Source organism: Pteropus medius, unplaced genomic scaffold, assembly GCF_902729225.1.
Source record: "Pteropus medius unplaced genomic scaffold, Ma_sr-lr_union100, whole genome shotgun sequence".
Taxonomy (NCBI): Eukaryota; Metazoa; Chordata; class Mammalia; order Chiroptera; family Pteropodidae; genus Pteropus; species Pteropus medius.
In genome coordinates, this window is record NW_024351731.1 from 6,520,168 (window position 1) to 6,540,747 (window position 20,580).

At 59.6% G+C, this 20,580-nt stretch overlaps 1 protein-coding gene across 10 annotated transcripts in view; it reads right to left on the minus strand.

Moving 5' to 3' along the window:
• TSNARE1 (t-SNARE domain containing 1) overlaps window positions 1–20,580 on the minus strand; it is a 77,307-nt gene that overhangs the window by 41,703 nt on the left and 15,024 nt on the right. For 3 of the 10 annotated variants that reach the window (XM_039845943.1, XM_039845940.1, XM_039845939.1), the window contains exons 1-2: window positions 17,660–18,849; window positions 16,903–17,173 (exon numbers count right to left, since the gene is read on the minus strand). The exons of 1 other annotated variant lie outside the window; for it this stretch is intronic. In XM_039845943.1, the coding sequence (XP_039701877.1) occupies window positions 16,903–17,173; window positions 17,660–17,785 (397 nt within the window). In that variant the 5' untranslated portion in view covers window positions 17,786–18,849. Of the gene's footprint in view, window positions 1–12,648; window positions 14,767–15,387; window positions 17,174–17,659; window positions 18,850–20,580 lie in introns of those variants that run through there. 6 more of the 10 variants (XR_005649312.1, XR_005649310.1, XM_039845944.1 and 3 more) reach the window with 5 other exon arrangements.

The following is a 20,580-nucleotide window of genomic DNA, read 5'->3' on the forward strand; positions in this document are numbered from 1 at the left end:
CTCAGAGAGGTGCGGCCTTGGTGACATATCCAGCCCCTCTGGGAGCCTCAGTGTCTCGGTCTGTAATGTGTGCACACCATGACCCGCCCTCTTTCTCTCCAGGTCACTGGCTGGATCCAAGGAGCAAAGGGCCGGGCTGAGCGCCGGGAGAAGCCCTCTCCTGCTGTGGGCACAATGCTACCACAGTAACTAATTCCAGAGCATCTGGAATCGCCAGGGCAGAAAACATTAAGCCCACAGATGACTGGCCCCAACCTCAGAGGTTCAGCCAGGCGCCCAGCTCGGGCTCTGAAAACCGCGAGGCTCCTGCTGAGAGGCCGGCCGGGTGCCCGCGCAGACACGGGGGAGGCTGGGAATGCCACGACGGCCAGGCACTTGCTGAGATATGACGAGGGACAAGGTGCAGGCCTGGCATCAGCAAGCACGGGTCCCCTGGAGTTCCTGCCCACGAGACTGGACATCACATACTTGTTACCTATGGGACAACGGGGGGCCACCAAGTGCTTGGTTTGCCCACAGCGAAGGCGAGGGAGGGGAGAGAGCCGAAGGTGAACCCCCCACCACGTGCCACGGGGCCTCCTCCAGCCAGGGCAGGGCGGGGATGGGGACAGGCTGGGTGACAACAAGCCAAGTTAGGAAAGGTCCTCAGGTCCAAGCCAGCACGCGGCGTGACCTTGTGGGGTGCCGGGCTCAGCAACGCCCAAGCTCCCCAGGCCTCCCCGAGGCCCTGGCAGCCCAAGGAGCCTCCTCCCAAAGCATCCAGGTCCGCAGAGGACACCCACAGGACGGAACGCGGCCAGACCCCAGAGCACACGCAGTAAGGCCCCGTTTATACGAAGTTCCAGAACAGATAGCGGGAACCTAAGGTGCCCCTGGGCCGGGGGGCTTCCGGGGCGAGGGTCACCTGTACCCCCAGATGGGAGGCACTGGCTAAAAGCCCCTGAATGACGCTGCGCCAGGCGGAGCTGCAGAGGCTGAGTGAGGCCAGCGGGCGGGGCCAGGGCTCCGGGCAGAGCCCCTGCAAGCCGCCCGCGGAGGCCCCGCTGGGGACAGAAGCGGCGGCAGGTGCCCTGGCTATCCTGACAGCCGCGGGCAGCCGCGGGTTTGGTGGACACCCGGAGCCGCCGCGGGCAGGCCGCAGGGGGAGGAGGAGGCGCGCCGAGGTTCCGGGCGAGGACGCCAGGCCCAGGAACCCCGACAGGCGCCAGTCCTCCACCAGGTCTGACCTCCTTCCCCGCGGAAATCTGGGAGGCGCGTGGGACGCCCCTGGGGCCCGGGCGAGGCCCACGGGCAGCTCCAGCTGTCCCCGCAGACCCAGGCTCCCCTGTCTTGGGCGCATGGCCACCAGCCGCAGAGGGCACTTCCCGGCCTTCCTTGCAGCCAAGAGTGGACAGTGCCCGTGGGACTGGATTCCCACCCTGGAGGCTAAGGAGTGACGTGGCCATGTCCCCTCGCGTTTCCAAAGGAACCTGCCAGCCTGCGATCCCCCCTGCCCCCCACCACACCCCCCAGGTGAAGGCAGCACGAGGCAGGGGCCACTGGTGGAGGAGTCTGGGCAGCTGCCTGGGGGAGACGAGGGATCCCCCGACTGGGCGGCTCTGCTGCAGCAGCGTGACCTCGTCTGTGCCCAGCACACGAAGCAGCAGCGCTAAGGAAAGGCTGGGCGCCCGCCGGACACCTGTGTCAGCGAACTCCGCGCCGCGAGGCCGGCGGAGGCTCTGCGAGCCACTCTGCGAGCTGCCACCCACGCTCCCGGGTCTCGCAACCCGCGGGGGGCAGGGGGACACTGCAGGAATATCGATCGAGCCTCTGCATCTAGCACAGGTGACAAATGACAGGGCTCGAATTTGGGCAGAGGCAAGGGCACAGAGAGGGACATTAGAGGTCCTGGGGAAAGAGCTGGTGTCTTCGCGTCCACTGTGCCCAGGCGTCTGGTCAGCACGACCAGTGTGGAGGGGGCCGTTCACCACAGGAAACGCAGGAGAAACGGGCACACGGTACGGAGGCGCAGTGCCAGCTGCGGGCAGCGTGGGGTTGACTCCCACGTCAGAGGCAGGCGATGGAAACAGGAATTTGGGGGCCAACGGTACAGAGAAATTAAGATAAAAAAATAAGCCTCGTTCTCATGAAACAGGCATGGCACTAGAGAGGACTCAGCCCCCGTCACCAGGGGGCAGGGCCCAGCACCACCCGCCCCACCAGCAGCTACGTTCCGGCCACCATTTGCCACCCTGCGAGAACAGACTCCAAGTCGCCCAGCTTTCCCCGCAGAGCGAGGAGGAGGCCCCCGTGGGGCCCGGTGTCTCTGGCTCAGGAGATGGACACCAGAGGTCCCGCGGCTTCCCTGCAGCAGGAGCTCTAGGACCCTTACCCGGTCCCCTTGGCCCGTGGACAAACACACGTCTGTGTGTAGAACGGAGAGACCCCACCTGGCCAGGCAAAGGGCGGCTTCTGAGGAGCGAGGTCTGACCAGGGAGCGGTCACGCGGGAAGAGGGTGGATGAGACCTCACTGAGCGCACGGGGCACCCAGCAGTGACCGCGGAGGGTCACGTATTAGGAGCTGAATTTGTTAGGGTTAAGACTGCCCTAGGGTGCCCTGAAAGATTTTTAAAATAAGCCTTGAAGAGATCAAGGTGACCCGCGGGTGACCTAATGGACCTGGAACACAGTCCAATTCTCCTCCAAGGAAAACAATCAAATCCAACACAAAAGGACACAAAATTCACAATTCAAACTTACCAGACATGCGAAGAGGCAAGGAAATGTGACCCCCAACCACGAGGACAATCGGTCAACGGAAAATCAGACCCAGAAGGGCCAGCAGGGCTGAGGTCGCAGAGAAGGGCACTGACCGGAGGCACAGACGCACTCACGCGCACGGAGCAGAGGGGGCACGGGACGGCTCTCGGAGGGTAAAAAGGGGACACGTGGGGCGAAGCTTCTACTGCCCGGGTGGGCAGACGAGACACTGAAGACAAAGATCAGTGAACGTGGGGACGAGCCACGGATGCTCAACGAACTGAAGCAGAGTGGGAAAGACACCGAAGGTGGCAGCGGCAGGGCCCACGGGGCCCATCCAGCAACCGGGTCACACGGGAGAGCCGCGGAACGGGGACCAAGCAGACGACAAGCATTTCAAGAAATAAGGACGAAAGGACCCAAATTGTATGCAATTACAAACACTGAGTTCTGGGAATTTCAATACATCCCAAGCAGAATACTTATTAGAAATATGAAGCCCAAGGCGCATTACAGTCAAAACTGCAGGAAACCCGTGATAAGGAAGAAACCGTAAAGGGGCCAGAGAAAAACGCGCGCATCACGCAGAACAGAACGTGGAAAGCGCTTCTTCCTTCCCGCAGGAACCACGGGCGCCGAGAGACAACGCGGCGACACCTGCACAGCGCCGAGGGAAAGGGGGAAACTCTCCTCCAGAATGCGATACCCAGTGGAAAAATATTCCAAAAATACGGGCAAAACAAAGATTTATTTGACACACACGAAAGAAGCTGAGAGACTCTGCTCCAGCCAGATGTGCACTACGGGAAATGTTTTCAAAAAGTCCGTCAGGTCACAGGAAACACGGAAGCGGGCTGGGACAGTGAGTGTGACGGCAGACGAAAAAGGCACTTGGTCTCGTTTCTGATTTATTTAAAAGACGACTGATTATTGAAGCAGAATCGACAGTGCGGTCAGCAACGATGTGCTATCACTAACGCGTGCCGTGGTAAATGCACGAAAACCACCTGGGGGACGGGAAGGGGACACGGAAGTCAACAGCTGTGACGTCTGCACACCGTGTGCAAAACGAGGCAATGCATTCGAAGGCGGGCTGTGAAAAACTCAAGATACGTAGCATAAACTCTAAAGCAAGCAGTGACGAACAACGCACAGGTGTAACTCAGAAGCCGACAGTGGCGGTAAAATGGAAAACTCAACAACACCCGACCACCCTCAAAAAGGAAGGAAGAAAAGAGAGAACAAACGGAAACAGAGACAGCAAACGTCGAGATGCGAGATAACCCTAAAAATACTGGTGTTTACACTAAAGATAAATGGTCTAAACCTAAGTCGTCCAATACAGTCCACGCGTGGCCAATGGCTGCCACGCTGGCGCGCAGGTGATGGGCCTTGTCCACCGTCACCGGAAGCTCCGGTGGACGTTCCCCTCCAAAGCAGACGTGGTCGGGTGGGATGCGAAGCAAACCCCACCAGACTCCACACGAGAAACCTGCTCTGCACACGGAAGCAGAGGGAGCTGATGAACGGGAGGCTGGGGACACCCCGTGCAACGGCAGGCACGAGAAAGCTGGTGTGGCTGCGCCGGCCTCACAGTGGAGCTCAGAACAGCACACACAGCTGCGGATGAAAAGGACATTTTTAAATGATAAAGGAGTCAACAGACAAAACGCTTCGAGAAGACAAAACGCTCCCAAACACGCATGCCCCTATAATCACAGCTTGAAAACACGGGACGCAGAAACTGCCAGAACCGAAAGGAGAAACAGACAAATCCGCAGATCGTCGGAGCTGCCGGCGTCTGGGTAGCTAACAGACCGGTCAACAGAATGTCAAGGCATACTCGGACGCGAGCACCGTTGGTCACCTTGACCTGGATGACATTTATCGGAGAGTCCAGCAGATCGGGTACACACTGCTGCCAAGTGACCAGAAAGCCAGTCTCGACATATTAATAATAGCTGAAACCACACAAAAGACATTCTCTGACTGCAACAGAATTAAACTAGAAAGAGGACCAGAAAGATATCTGGAAATAGAATTATTTGAAAATTAAACAACGTACTTCTAAATAACCATTAGCAAAAGAAGTTATCACAAAGGAACATAGAGAATATTTTTAACTGAACGAAAACACAGCATATGCAAGTTTGCGAGCAAAGCCGTGCACGGGGGAGAATGTTTAGCAGTAAACACGTTAGAAGGGTCTCGAGTCAACAGTCTGACGAGAGCGGATGAACCCCAAAGCAGGCAGAAGGAAGACAATGATACAGACTGGCAGAAATCAATCACGCACGCTGACACCGGACAAACAGAAAAGCTACGAAATCCAATCTGGCTCTTTGAAACAATCGACAAAATTGATAGACTGAAAGTCAGACTAATCGACAACTAAATACAGAGGATACAAATCAGCAACATCAGGAAGGCGAGAGGCCTCGCCCCCGACCCCACAGGCGCTCAGCGCGCGCCGTGCTGCTGTGAACAACTCCCCACGATCAACCTGAAAACTCAGATGAAACGGGTTAGTTCCCGGGAAAACATAAAGGATCAAAGCTCCTCTGAGCAGAAACAGCACAGACAGCACTAGAGCATTAATGAAGCGGTAGTTTAAAATCTTCCCACGGCGAAGGCGCCGGGCTCAGGCGGCTGCTTTGGGGAGGGCTGCCAAGCGTTCAAGGGAAGGATGAGACCAGTTCTACACAGACTCCCTCGCAAAACAGGAGGAAGTGGGTCCCAAGCCATCTCTGCGTACTGTGTAGTCACCGTAATCGAGACAGCGTGGGACGCGCAGACGCGCAGGAGCAGAGACAAGGCGGCGGTGCAGGCGACGCAGTCCACCTGTGGCCGAGCGCGAGGAACTCAGTGGGGAAGAGACAGTCTTCACCCGACCGAGCAGCGAGACGGCCACTCAGACGGGACCGCGGCGTGGGTCACGGGCAGCGATGTGAAAGCTAAAAGCATAAAGCTCTCGGCGACCCTGGGACCTCGCAGCAGGCAGGCTTTCGAGATGGAGTACAACAGCAGAACCACCAGAGAAGGTGCCCACGACATCGAAGTGCGACTCCTGACCTTCCGAAAAGACAAAACTAACAAAATAAAAGACCACAGACAGCTGACCAGCCCCCGCATCCAGAACGGACACGGAGCTCACGGAGCAGGGGTCCGCGGCTGGGAGCACGGGAGGACTCGCGGGCCGCCCGGGGAGGGCATCTGCATGACCACGAGGCCGGGAACCCGGCCCCGCCCCGGCCTGTGGGTGCGGCCCTGCGGGCAGGCCACTCGACGGGCGCTCCTGACCCTGACCGGCCCCGCACTGACCCTGCACGAGGGGCCGGGACACAAGCTCCCACGGGCGAGGGGTCAGCAAACAGGCAGAGGCTCACACGCAGCTCACTCCCCTCACCCAGGGAGGCGGTGGCCTCGTCCGAATGCGCACCCCACGCCCCATGGGCCGGCAGCAGAGCAGGGGACAAAGTCCGTGCTGGCTGTTGGTCAAAAATGTGTGTTGCTTCCACTTTGTTTTAAAGTTCTTCATGTATTTTCTGGCCCTGTTTCAAGGTCAAGGACAAGGGGAGGAATTAGAAATGCCCCATGCACCTAACTCAGCACCTACCTGGGCCCCGGGCGAGGGGAAGCTCAGAGAAATGACCCACGTTGCCCCTCGTCCCCGCTCACCTCCCTCCAGGCCCCTCCTGTCTATAACTGCATCGTGTCAGCGGCTCGGCCGAGGCCCGGGCACCACAGCCGTCACCCGTCACCCTCACTGTCGCATCGCTCCGCTGCAGGTCCGTGACGAGGGGGAGGGCGCCAAGAACGCAGAGGACACTGACGGAGCCAGACGCACAAGAGAACAAGCCCCAGTGACCCCGCCCCCACCCCTTCCGTGTCTAGGACACCTGCACAGGGTGACAGTCCAGACACGTGTCTCCTGGGCAGGACGGGCAGGGGGTTCTCGTCAGTGACCAGCAGGGACCGCGGCGGAGGGGCGAAGGGAGAAGCAGCGGACCGGCCCCTCGGCCCTGGGCCTGGGCCTGCCCTGCGGCCCTTGTCCTCCGACCCCAAGCCAAAGAGCACGTTCCCGGGGTTCAGGACAGAAGGCCAGGGGAACAGAGGCCTGGGACACGGGCTGGACGACAGGCAGAGAGAGGAGCGCCCGGCTGACCCCCGTCTGCACAGCTGCTCTGCCGTCAATGGCACGTCCGCTCAGCCACGCGCTCGCCCGGCCCCCCGTGGCCCCAGCACAGCTAGTCCCCAGTCCTCATCGGCCTCCGACCGACAGTGCCACAAGCCCCCAAGCCCGTGAGGAGGCAGGAGGGCTTCTCCGCGTGAAAGGCAGAGGCCGAGGAGCCCAGGGCCCCTGGACAGAAACCCTAGTGTGGCCGCAGCCCTGGAGGTCGCCACCGCCTCACTACTGTCACCACCGTCACCACCCTGATGCCATCTGAGCCACTGTGCGCCCGCCCCATAAAGGGCAGAAGGGGCTGAACACGGGCTCCTGGGCCCCCGCACGGGGGCGGTGACAGCCTGGGGGAGAGCATCTCTGGGCTCCGCCTGCGATGAGGCGGGACAGGAACTCGCCTCTGGGCAGTGCAGGCCAAGCCCCTGGGGGACAGGGCCTGGCAGGAGAAGGTTCTGGCCACCCCCTGCTCCACAGCATGAAGGCCAGGACCAGGGGCCGCCCGGTGCAGGTCGCCTGGCTTGTGCCGCACGGCAGCCGGCAGCCCCGCCACTCGAGGTCCCCAAGGGTGTGGCAGCGGCCACGCAGTGCGTTCACAGCCCGCGGGACGCGGCTCCACATAGGCACCAGCGCGTGGGCTCGGCCCTCCGCAGCCCCGAGCCGAACAGCAGCCGGCGCTGCTCGCTGACTCTGGACACCGGCACCTCTGTCTCCAGGGGCAGAAGCTGGGCTTCCTCTTCCGGGCCCGGGGTTCGGGGCGTGCCTGCCGGCCCCCGACCGCCTTCCCGTCTGGCCCACCTGGGTCCTGCAGGCTGCACTCGGGCAACGGGCAGAGAAAGGGGGCGATTCCACACTCCGTCCAACACTAGCGCACTCTAGGGCCAGCGAGGGACGGTCACGGGGACACTGGCCTGCCCGCAGGGCCGCCCGGGGCACCGCGCCCTGGGCCCTCTGAGCTCCACGCGGAGCAGTGGCACCACTTGGGTCCACCTCCTCCAGGAAGCCCTCCCTGGCTGCCACACCCTCTGAATGCCCCTTTAGCTGAAAGCCAGCACGGACTTCAGAACTTCAGATGTTCTGGGTCTTTCTCTGCACCGCGGTCCTTCTGAAAGGTGATTCCAAACCAGGACAAAACTCCTTGGAGCAGGTCCCTCAGGTATGGCCCTGAGATCAGGTCAGGCCCTTGACAGGTGCTACCTGGCTACGAAAAAATGGAAAATAAAGCTTCGGGAGGGTGTGTGGCAATCTGAAGTCGCCACGACACCCGAGCACGGGACTGGCCCGCCATGTTTCATAGAAACGCTCTTCCATGCACTGGGAGTGAAACGCAAACAGCCCGTCCTCGCTGACACACGGCTGCTGAGCTGGGGCGTGACCGTGCGGGGCTGGGGGACGGGCTATGAGGCCTCTGCGCATCTGCCCCGGTGCCCTGATAGGCCGCAGGCGCAGGGCTGGGTCCCCAAGGAGGATGCAGTCTTCTCTTCTATGACTGTCATTTATTCCTGGACACAGTTTGCTGGACCTGCTCAACACCGAGCACTTTGTAGACATTTTGACATCTCCAGGACCGCAAGGCCTTCCGATCGCAGCGCCTGGGAGTCGGTGACGCCAGGCTGAGGCCTCACGCCCCCGCAGCGGGCTGTCCAGCCCGGCGCTCCCTTGGTGAAGGCCGGTTTCCGGGAAGGTGCTCCGGGAGGGGTGGCTGACCGGCTGCCTCGAATACCGTCCGACCCCACGGACGGCTGGTGGTGCCCCCGGGTTGACACCTCTGTCCCCAGGCCAGTGTCACGCCCAGTGCCCACAGCGGAGCTCCTCAGAAATGGCCTCAGAGGAGGGAGGCCGCCTGTGCATCTCCTGCTCTGCATGCACCCTGCTAGGGACACTGCAGCCCAGCGTGACTGCGACAGGACTGTCCCGGAGGCTCCCAACTGGACTCACCTGGGGGTGGGGGAGGGCGCAAAAGGCCATGTCATCCATCCCCTTTCTCCAGGTAGCACCGCCCCAAACTACAGGCAGGCAGCCCATGCGCCCCGGGGAGCCTGCGCCCCTCCTCCGGCTCTGGCGCCCGGGGCAGGGAGGACGGGGAAGGAGCACAGGGCGCGGCCGGCTGTCTGGGGATGGAGATTCCCGTGCCGCAGAGAACTGCAGTGTCCGGGTCGCCACGGAGCCCTCTCCGCGGCACGTGGGGAGGCAGACGTGGCCCGGCAGTCACAACCGGTGACATGCCAGGCCGAGGCCCCACCGTCCCGGCGACCCTGGGTCTCTGCCAGTCCACCCCTAACCTCCAGGAAAGGGTCCATCTCCCAGGGGGGCTGGGCCTGTCGATTCCCCACTCCCCAAAGGTCTCGGTTGGGGAGCCTGCGGGAAGGGCCTCCTCCCCAGAGGCCGCCCAGGCTCCCTGCAGGCAGACAGTCCCCAGGCCCCCAACCCCAGCCGAGTGACTGCTGCCCAGACGACGGTGTGTAAGGGGGCGGCCTGGCACTGCAGGTACCCGGTGTGGGGTCAACGTACTCTCGGGGCCCCCCAGAGCTGCTCCTATAGGGGCAAGGAGGCCAGAGGCCCAGCCAGCAGCCCACACTGCCACCCAATGACCTCGCCGCACGGCCATCTGGTCACCGGACACCCAGGCCCTCCCATCTCTGTCTGGTTTCTCCATACAGCCCATCCGGACCCTCCCAGAGGGGCCCATCTGGTCCGCCCTCTGGCATCACGTGACCCTTAACTCTGCAGTGGGGGGGTACCCAGGAACAATTACTGTTTGTTTCTGGTTATTAGAATAATACACACAATTACAGGAAAATACTTCAGTGTAGACGATTATGAGAAAACAATAAAGATCACTTGGAACCACAGCATCCAGCAGAGTTGAATGCCGTCAGCACCGGGGGCGGCGGTCTTGCAGGAGAAGGCTGGGGGGCGTGGCTTTGCGGGCACTCGTCCCGTCTGTCCCCACACCGGACGTGTGCGGAGGTTGTCCGGCATTCTTCCCCAGCTCACCCTGACGACCACGTCACCCCCCGTCACGACTGTAATCACTGCCCTATCCCCTGGCATTTCAGAATTCTCTCTCGTAGGTCACGCTGCAGCCAACCCCCATCTACATCTCTGCTCGTTTCCCCACAGCCCGAGAAGAGGCGCGGCCGACAGGGAGGCCGGCAGGGAGGCCGGGGTCCGGGAGCAGCAGGCGCACTCAGCACCAGCAGCCCCCACATGCCTCGGGGCCGGCCTGCCCCGCTGCCTGGCGTGGCGCCCATTAACTCAGTACCAGTGAGGCCGACTTCCCCTGCAGTGTGAGCCAACCGTGTCCCCATCTCCTTGCGGACCCAGCGCACCTGGGTGAGATTTGGGGGTTTCCCTCCCATTTACGTGAGTTCTTCATGCGTCAATAAGCTTCCGGGTGGCTTCGCTTCATGTGACGGTTACACCACGAAGAGCCCACCCAAGCTCTGCAGAACTACCCAGGGTCTCGTGTACCCCGCACGGCAGGGCCTGGCGCACAGCGGTCCTGGAGAACCCGCCCTGGGCACCCCACAGAGACGCGGGTCAGGAACCAGAACCACACCCAGCATCCCAGGAGCCGCCCCATCTCCACAGCTGCCAGCAAATCAGGACGACGCAGACCTTTCTGGCAGAAATGCCATTAAGTCAGAAGCCATTTTTAAAAGACAGCTAGAAAACAAATACATACATTTGGAAAGGATCAATAGAATTCTAAATGAATCTGGGGCCAAAGAAGAAATCACAATGGAGATAGAATGTTTGCAACTAAACATTAATAAAAATACTACAAGTATTTTTAAATGTTCAAAATTTAACTAGAGCACTGATAATTTGGACATTTATAACCTTAAGTGCTTTTCTTAGAAAAGAATGAAAACTAAATGTGAATGAGGCAAATAGCCAACTTAAAAGTTAGAAAAATAAAACGGCTCAACTCAAAGAAAGAAGGGCAAAATATAAAAATATAAACAGAAATCAAAGTTTAAAACTGCCACATAACAGAAGGGATCGAGAAAGCAGAAGTCAGTTCTTTGCAGAGGCTTATGAAATTGCTGTACCTTGTCGATTATTGAAGAAGAAAATAAAAAGGTAAAATAAAGCGATATCAGGAATAAAAAGAGGCCGTGATCAGATACCGCCCACGCTGGTGGCACACGCGGCCCACTCGGCCTCGCCACCAAGCCCGCTTCAGGCGGTCCAGGCACAGCCAGCGACAGAGCAGCTGCCTTCCGAGCTGTGCGGTGCACCACGATGACACCGCCCGGCATGACATCCCACGGCCCACGGCTATTCCGTACGAGTCGATTTCAGGAAATCCGAACATTTAGATGAGACAGACTCGTGTCCAGAAAAGCACAATGTAACAAAACTGACCAAAGAGGAAACAGAGCGCCTAATCGCTTAAAAGAAATTCACTGGGAATCAAAAAGCTCCCAGCAAAGAAAATGAAATCCAGATGGTTTTACAGCAAAATCCCATTCTTTCCGTAAGTCCTGTTCTCCCAAAGCCTCAACCAGAATCTAATCGCCATTTCCACTCAGCGTCGCTCAGAGGCTCCGGCCGTCTCAGGAAGAAGGAACAAGTAATGAAAGGTAAAATCACTGGAAAAGAGAGAAAAAGGTGTCATTGCCCACAAATACTACCGTCGCATAGAGAGTAAAGCTATAGAATTTGTCAATTCTATAGACAAATTATTCCATAATAAAAAGAGTTCTCAGCGAAATGGCGAGATATAAAGTCAGTGGACAGACATCGGTTCCACTGCTCAGGGAAAACCTGGTTCCTTCCAGAAATAAACTTCAAGGGAAAGAAAAAGATGGAGGAGACTCGAGAGAGGGAGACCGAACGGCGTCTCAACAGACTGCGACGTGTGGCGCTGACGGGGACCGCGTGGCGATGCTGCCGTGTGACGGCGGGGAAGCTGGCCGCCGCGGACACACGCCGACCGCCAGGTCTACGTACGGAAAACAAACTGTCGGCTTTCGAGGAAAGTAAAAGTAAAATCACTACCGTCTTGTAACAGATTAAACGAGACAAAGAAACGCAAACCGTGACAGAAATGACTGTCAGCCCTCGCCGCCCGGTGACTGCGGCGTGTGTGTGTCCCGTGTGTGACGCGAGCACGGCACACGCCCCAGAAACAGACCTCAGTCCCCACCTTACAAGTCAATAAATAATGTCTAAATCCTGAAAGTCACACAGCGGCAACAAGGGCGTGGGCGTCAGAAGAGACGAGAGTCCCCAGATCCACGGTCGGACGACACGGCACTGACGCGGGCCGGGAAGACTTTCCCTTACTTAACCGCGTAGATCTCATTTGCTCTCTAAACTTGACGCATGCGCAATTCTAAAACTTTACAGCTTAATTTGTAAACTTCCAGTGAAATCGTCATCGAGAAAGATCGGTCTGGAAGCGGAGTCTCCTTGAGCGTGAAACAAGGTCCGGGTGGGGACGTGGCGGGCGCTCTCCTCGGATCTCGGGGAGGTGGCCCTGGAGAACCACCAGCGTCGTCCTGGGCGGCCAGGCGGAGCCCACGCAGGCAGGCACAGCGACCCGGGAGGACTCGGCCCAACCCGACACCCCGCACACCCACTGCGTGCCAGGTGCTGCGTCCACTGGGGTCCACTGTGAACGCTGGTAGGGAGTCAGCTGGAATACCTAGGGACGGGGCTCCAACAGGAGCGCAGAGACCTTGGGAGCACCGCAGGAGCCCGGCCTGGGCGCGGAGGCAGCAGGGCCTGAGCGGGAGCGGGAAGGAGGCGGCCAGGCTGGGTGTGACCGGAGAGGGGCAGGAGCAGCTCCGGGAACACAGAAGGGACAGTGAGTGCAAAGGAGAGACCGTGGCCAACTGGAGGGAGCGGCAGAGGCTGTGAGGGCAGCACTGGGGCCCTCCCAGCCTGAGCGCCCAGGGCCCGCAGAGCCGGGCTGCAGGCGGGGCAGCTGGGAGGGGCCGAGGGGCCGCAGCACCGCACGCGGCCCAGGGTCACACGGCTGTGGCCTGCCGAGGCAGGAGAGAGGAAGGACCCAGCCCGCCGCCTCGTCCGACTTGCGCTCTCACTTTGCTGGAGCATGTCACCTCTGTGTTTGCTCAGTGGACTGGGAGCCACGGAGTCCCCCCAGCCAGAGGGCACTGTCTGGGAACAGCAAACACCCGCGCACATCCCGTCTGCTGCTCAGTGCCCAACCCGGCCAGCAGTGCTGGGCCCCCACGGCTGGGAGGCCCCAAGGGGCTGTGGGGCACTCAGCGGCCAGCCCGAACCCCATGCCCTGTGCCCGGGCTGTGCCCTCTGCTTCCCCCTGCTGCTGCCAGCCGCTCGCCCGCAACCACTTCATGCCGAGACGTCTCCACCAAGCGGTCCCCGCCGGCCAGGGAGCCGGGTGAGGAGGGCAGAGGGGGCAGGGGGACAAAGGCCGGGGGCGCTGCTGGCAGCCCGGGGAGCGGAAGCCGCAGCAGGGTCAGGCCAGGGGCTGGGCGGACACTGATGGCCGTGGTGCCAGGAATGGCCCTACGCTGCCCTAGAGCTGCCAGACGGAGCTCTTGGGAACAATGTCCGCTCCCAAGGAAACCTCCTACCGAGCGGCTTCCGTGACCCCCCGCCGGGGCTGCCAGCCTCCTCCGGCCCTGTGCCCCCAGGCTGGCACGGGGCCCTTCCCTAGCCACCATCCCCCCAGCAGCCTGAAGGGAGCCGTCTGTCCTCACGCTGCCCAGATCCTGTTTACAGGGCACCGGAGGAAGTAAAGGTGCCAGGGAATGCCACAGCAGCACGGCCCTGCCCTCAGGACAAAGCCCTCAGGCCCAGGAGGAGGGAGCAGCCCGCCAGCAGGACGCCAGGGCCCCCAGGAGGGAGGGAGCACCGAGACACAGCTCCAGGCTGGGCTCCAACGACCTGGAGTCCAGGGCCAGTGTCAGGGCTAGGACAGGGCCAGAGGAGTACAGCCCTGCGGCGAGCTCTGGCCCCCAGCCCTACTGTCTTTCGGGGGACAAAACAGTGACACAGCCGAGCTGAACCCCCTCCAGGAGTCCCAGGCTCCCGCAGCCAGGCCGGGGCCGCTGCGTTCACTCACAACCTGACCGCGCCACGGGGCGGACAGGCCGAGCGAGGGCTGGACCGTCCCAGATCAGTGCTGGCCTGAGGACGGCCTCTGCCCCTTCGACAGGCCCCCAGGCCCACGGGAAACGGACAGACTGTCCTGGATCAATATGACTCACTCCTCCCCAAAGCCTGCCCTTGGGGGAAATCTGTTTCCTAGGGCAAAACGAAACTGCCAAGTTAAAGAGGAGGAAATGAGCCCCCAGCACCTGCGGCTGTGAGGGGCTCGGCTAGGTGCCCACCAAGGCCCGCCCCCAGCAGCCGCCCACCCACCAGCGCAGGGAGCCTCTCCAAGCATGGGCAGGGCCGAGGCCCACTCTGCCAGCTCAACACCTGTCATCCCACGTGTAACCTGGCAGCCCCTCGACAGGTGGCAGCTAGAGGACAGCACAGGTGACAGCATGTTGCTCCCAGGCAGCAGGCTGGGCCCTTCTGGAGCCACTGTGGGGTCATCCCAATGTGACAACAGGAAGCATTTCTCCCCCACCCCCGCCCTGGATGCCTCTGACCTCCGCAGACCTCACTGAGGGCAGAGCACACGGTCCAGTCCCGGCCTGCCCCAGCTGGCCAGTGCCCCGTTGTCCTGAGCCCAGGACCCCAGCCCCTCCCTGTAAGAGGTCCCAGGAGGGCAGCCCTGGGCTCCGACACACAAGGCCTGTAAGGAGCACTCACTGGAAGCAGGTGCCGGCCGCCCTCAAAACACCTGCGCCCACGCTCAGGTCCTTCCACACCGTTCCTGCTCCCGCATGAGCACCTGCAAGTCCAGAAGGGCTCTCAGTCACCCGCAGCCACCAGGCTGGACAATAGTCGAGTCTCCCAGCTGCCCTCGGGGCCTTCCCACCCTCCCTCCAGGCGGCCATAGACCCCGCTCTCGGTGGGGAAGGCCCCGCTGGGGCCCTGGGCCGCCCGGCCAGAGGAAACACGGGGCCTGGTGAGCAGGAAGCTGCCGGACCAGGCTGCACGGGAAGCGCGCCCGGCCTTCCCCGCTGCAGCCTGCATCTCCCGCCACCCTGCACCCTCCGGAGCGGCCTCGGTTCCAAGGAATCCGGGCGATACTGGGGCCCCAGACTCCCTTGGCACATCCCCGCTGAGGCACCCCACAGGAGGCCGCCCACGCCCCCGGCCCAGGCAGCGGGGCCCACGTGCCACAGAGTCATGAGCTCCCTCCCCCCAGCAATGCCCTCCCCCTGCCCCCCCACCACTAGTGACAGCCCTGGGGACCTCCAGGGGCCAGGGGCCCTCCAGTCCCAACCCCGGCACCCAGGGACCCTGCCGATCACAGTCCTTCACCCCCATGTCCCCAGCCCCTGTGCCCGCGCCACCCCAGGGCTCACTCCCCCGCCACCCTCCCCTGCCCTTCCTCCCCCGGCCGCACAACCGCAATGCTGGCTGACTGGCTCGCGGGACTGCGGCCGCCCGCCACCCAGGGGCCACCTGGCGGACACAGCCCCCTCACCAGACGCACAGCGAGCCTTCCCACGGCCCCCGCCTGGAAGTGAGCAGTGACCCCATGGGGCTGAGCTCCCAGGTCCATCACCTGACTCCAGGGGTGCTCTCTACTCTGCTTCTCTGGGATCCCTGTCCTTGCCCAGCCCCCTCCCTGCCCTACTGAACCAAAACAGACGAGCTGGGGGCCATGCCCAGAAATGTGTCCAAGACAGAGGCTGGAGGACAGCCCCCCGCCCTGCACTCCCCAGCGCCCCCTCTGTGAGGAAACTGGAGGGGGGGCGGGAAGGGGGAGGGCATCCTGGAAGCTTCCTGGAGGAGGCAGGGCTGGGGGCAGAAGAGGCTCATGCTGCACAGTGCAGGAGGAAAGCTCGCCAGTGGCCTTACCCACGGCCTGACGCTCCTGCTTCAGTGGCCAGCCACTTACCTGGTCATGTCTGGCACTGCCAGGAGGCCTGCGGGCAGGTGACCTGCAGCGACATTACCCTGTGCTCTGCTGCACACTAGGCCCAGCCACCAGTCCCAGCCTCTGAGGCCCCAGGGAGGCAGGAGGCCCTGGGCTGCGTTGCTTAGAGACCACCGAGCTGCACCCAGGGAGGGCGAGGAGAGAGGCTCAGTGATGCTCAGGCCCGCCCGCGCTGTTCCAGAGGGGTGCTGGGCGGCCCAGGCTGCCTGCCCACCAGCGGGCCGGCAGACTCCGTGAGTCAGCCGTGCGGGAGCCCTCAGGCTGGACGGATGCCATCTGGCCCTGCACGCTGCCCTCACTGTCCCTGCCCACACACCCACCAAATGCTCCAGCCACAGCAAGGTGCCCTGGGTGCCCCTGATGCCCTGAGTGCCTTGGGTGCTCCTGGGTGCTCTGGATGCCATGGGTGCTCTGGGTGCTCTGGGTGCCCTGGAAGCCGAACCAGCTTGGAAACCCCGGGTGAAGGTCACCATAGCCCTGAGACCAGGCTGCCCCACGGACTGGGCCCCAAATCTGCTCACACCTGGTGTCAAAAACGGAGTGTCACGTGAAGACAGCTGGGACCCGTCTGGGGTCACGGGGGCCTGGGATGACGGGCGTCTGCCATGGGCTGTGGGGAGGGAGCGCCAGTGCCAGGTGCTCCCGGGCCCAGCTCAAATCCCCGTTTTTAAGATGAGAAAACTGAACTCAGGAAGAAAAAGTGACAGACCCAAAGTCACAGAGACAGACAGGGTCTAGGGCAAGGCCGCCGGGGCCGCAGCTCCCTCCACCCGCCCCTCCGCAGAGCTCTCTCTGCACCGCCTCCCGCAGGACCAGGTGCCACCGAGGAAGAGGACCGCATCTGCCCCCCGCCCCCGCCCCCAGGCAGCTGCTGGACCGGAGGAGGCAGCGCAGGAGCGCCCAGTTTCACTGTGCACAGACGGTGCGGACAGAGACGTGAGCGGGCGGACGTGACCCCACCCGGGCACACTCACTCACAGTGTGTGTGCGCACGACACACACGGCCTCCGGGCTTTGTGGCACCGCGCACGCCCAGCACACAGATCTCAGTCACGAGCAGCATTCTTCCCCTCAAGGAGGACGCGGGACTCCTGCGAGAGGCGGCGGACTCCAGGGCTGGCAGGCGCTGGGCTGGGGGACGGAGAAGTGGAAGATGAGCCTGGAGCACCGTGGAGCAGAGAGCGAGGAGGGACCGCTCAGAGCACGGAAGCAGCGGGAAGAGGCTTCCGCTGGCCACGTCTGGGACAGTCTGATCGGGAAAATACACAACGGTGATAAAGGATTATAAAAACCCGTAAGTCCACAGTTATAAATAAGCAAATAAGGAAAAAAGGAAAAGTTCTCCCTTAGAGTAGAAACTGATCATTGCAAAAGGAATGATGAAATTAACTATCAAAAATAACCGATTCAGGCAGGAACGTCCAGCGTTTGTCAGCAGTAGTGAGTGGAAGTCTGACGGACGAGGGGGTATTCGTATAGTCACAAAGTATCTTTCCTAACAGAGACTTAAGGGCACAGACAAATATTTGATGACAGGAAATTTAACTCTGGGTGGTGAACACACGATGCGATATACGGACGACGTAGGATTGAACTGTACACTTGAAACCTATTTAATTTTATTAACCAACATCACCCCAATAATTTTAATTTTTAGAAAATGTACCTTCCCTGAGACACTTATTAAAAATGGAAAAGTAATAACTTTACAAAAGAGAAACTTGGCAAACGTCACCTTAACCAAATGATCTAAGGCAGCATCATCGGGGACGGAACAAGCCCACATCATGCGCCTCCCGATGCCAGGTGCTGAGGACACAGCGGCGCTTCCGTGACAATCCTGCCAAAAGCGTGCGACCATGAGAGACGTCAGAAACACAGTCACACAAGAACGGACCTGCAGTCCTCCCAAATGTCAATTTCGGGAAACACAGAAACTCCGAGGAACTAACTGTCCCCAAGGGCGAGGGGAGGCGAGAGACGTCATCGCCAAAACCAGCACAGACGCCAGCTCCGCTCCGCTAACGTGGGTGCCGACAAGACACTCACGAGCTTCGCCCTAGGGATGCGAACGGGCCCTCGGGGTAGACTGCACCATCGGGGTAACGTGCTGGGGTTACGTGAGACCACGCCTTTGGGGGACGAGGGGCATCGTGTCTGCAACTCGGTGACCAGCAATTCAGAGCACGTGTGTGCGTACGTCCGCACAGAGAAGGGGACAGAGTAAATTGCGGGCGTGGCGGTCGGCGTCAAAACAGGTCTTTCTGTTAACCTGGTGACTTTTAAAAAATCTAGAATGATTGTGCCCAAAGGTTTTGAGTTAAAAACAAAATAAAAACACCCCGGAGATTTTTGTAAATCCTAGAAATAAATTTAAGAAAGGTATACGATCTGCATATTGAAAACTAAAAGTCATTATTTTAAAAAATCCAGACAACACGAGTGAACGGGGACACACCGGGCTCAGGGACGGGCGCACTCGGGGCCATAACACTCGGGGGCGGAGGCCCGGGGCTGCCCGATGCAGACGCGCACTTAAAACAGTTTCGAAAGCCAAGAAACCGCTCTCATTTTAAAATCGACCTATTAAACCACTCTTGGAGAAAAAAAGGAAAAACAAACTAAAATTAAGGAATTTCTAAAAAAATAACAGTGAAAATGTTACATATGAAAATCAGTAAGATACATTTAAGGCAATGATCAGAGAAAAATTCGTAACAAAGCATTTTAAGAAAAAAACATTTTAATAAAAACAAATGAACTAAATTCTTAATTCAAGAGGTTAGAAAAAGAACAATAAAATAATTCAAAAGTAACCGCAAGGAAGGAAGCAGAAGAAATAAAAGCAATGTTAATAGGGTAGGAAACAAACGAAAAGCCTAACTACAAATCAAAATCATGTTCTAAAAACCGCTGACAAGACAACCAACTAGCCAACTTAGCTAAGAAAAGAGGGAGGGAGAAAGCCCTGACACACAATCGAAAAAATTAAAAAGGAGAAAAAATCACCGAAACAGAAAAATAGTCCAGGAACTGTAAGACTCTACTTTCAAACCTCTACGCAAAGAAACGACAAAACACAGAAGAAATGAGTAACGTCCTGGGAGACACGACGCTTACGCAGACAAAGCTGCGCAGCGGAGACAGACGGTCAGCAGGGCTGCTGGCTTTGCAGGGTGACCGTCACACTGCCAAAGCCAAATGCGTCCACTGCTCCGTGAACTATGCCGGGCACCGACGATCAGCAAGAGCCTCCTGACCACTGTGAAGCAGCAGGACCCTGGCACCGAAACCTGCAGTCCAGAAAGATCGCCAGAAAACGGCAAACCGGTTCCAGTTATGAATAGACACAAAAATACTAAACGAAACACTAGGAAACAAAATTCAAAACCCGCTTTGTTTACTTTTCCAGGAAACTCACAAACGCTAAACACCACGGCGACAGGCCGGAGGGAAAAGCTTATGAGTTTCTCCACAGACGCTAAAAGCGACATCAATATATCTTGACGCAAACACTCAAGAACCTGTCTTAAGAAGATAAAGTGAGTATCCTTCGGTCCTAAAAGAAGCACCTCATTTAAAGGGGGAAACACTGGGAGCTGCCCGAGATCCAGGAGGCAGCGAAGGTGCCGGCGTCTTCGGCACCACCCAGGGCTGCTCTGGAGGCGACGGCAATGCAGGCCCTTCCACGGGAGACACGACCAGGGGCACGAGAAACAGGGGGACCGATCTCTCTGCAGAGGATGAGACGGAAAACTTGGAAAACGCTAGAGACACCAAAATTCAACAAATTAAAGATGGTGGTCGAGTAGCTGGGTAGAAAATTCACAGAGAGCGGAGCCTTCACATACACAAATAACCAGTTAGGCCAGCGGTCCCCAACCTTTGTGGCACCAGGGACCGGCGCTCCCATGAGAATCTAACGCCTCAGGATCTGAGGCGGAGCTGAGGCGCTGGGAGCGGCTGCGAACACAGACGAAGCTTCAAGCTTCGCTGGCCTGCCCGCCGCTCACCTCCTGCTGTGCGGCCCAGTTCCTAACGGGCCATGGACCGGTACTGGTGGGTGGCCTGGGGGTCGGGGACCGCTGAGTTAGAGAACAGAATGGTAAAGAAAATCCCATTTACAATAGCAACAAAAAAGATAATGTACTTCGGAATAAGGTGCGTTTATTTAACATGAAATGGGGGGACTCCGAGAGACTTGGAAACGGCCAGGAGGACAGAGAGACGTGGTCAGCAAAAAGCCGGCCTTGGACAGACGAGCCTGCTTCACAGAGGTGTCCGTCCTTCCGCCCCCATAAGACGCCGGCCAGCTGGCAGGGAGCTCGTGTGGGGAAACAAAGGCACGGCCACGGCCCAGGAAGACACCGGCCGCAGAAAGGACCGCTGCTGGCAGACTGAGACACCCAGAGAACGCAGCGCTGACCCCTGCCACGTGGACGGGCCCTGAAACGCCGTGCCAGCCGAGAGCAGCGGATGCGAAAGGCCACACGTGCGCGCTCCACCGACTAGAAGTGTCCGCGACAGGCAAATCCGCAGAAGGCAAAGCAGACAGGTGGCCGAGAGGCTGGCGCGGGCGGGCGGGCTGCGATGCTAACAGCTGCGGGGTGTCTTTTAGGATGATGACTCTGCTATGGAGCTTGACAGTCGCGATGG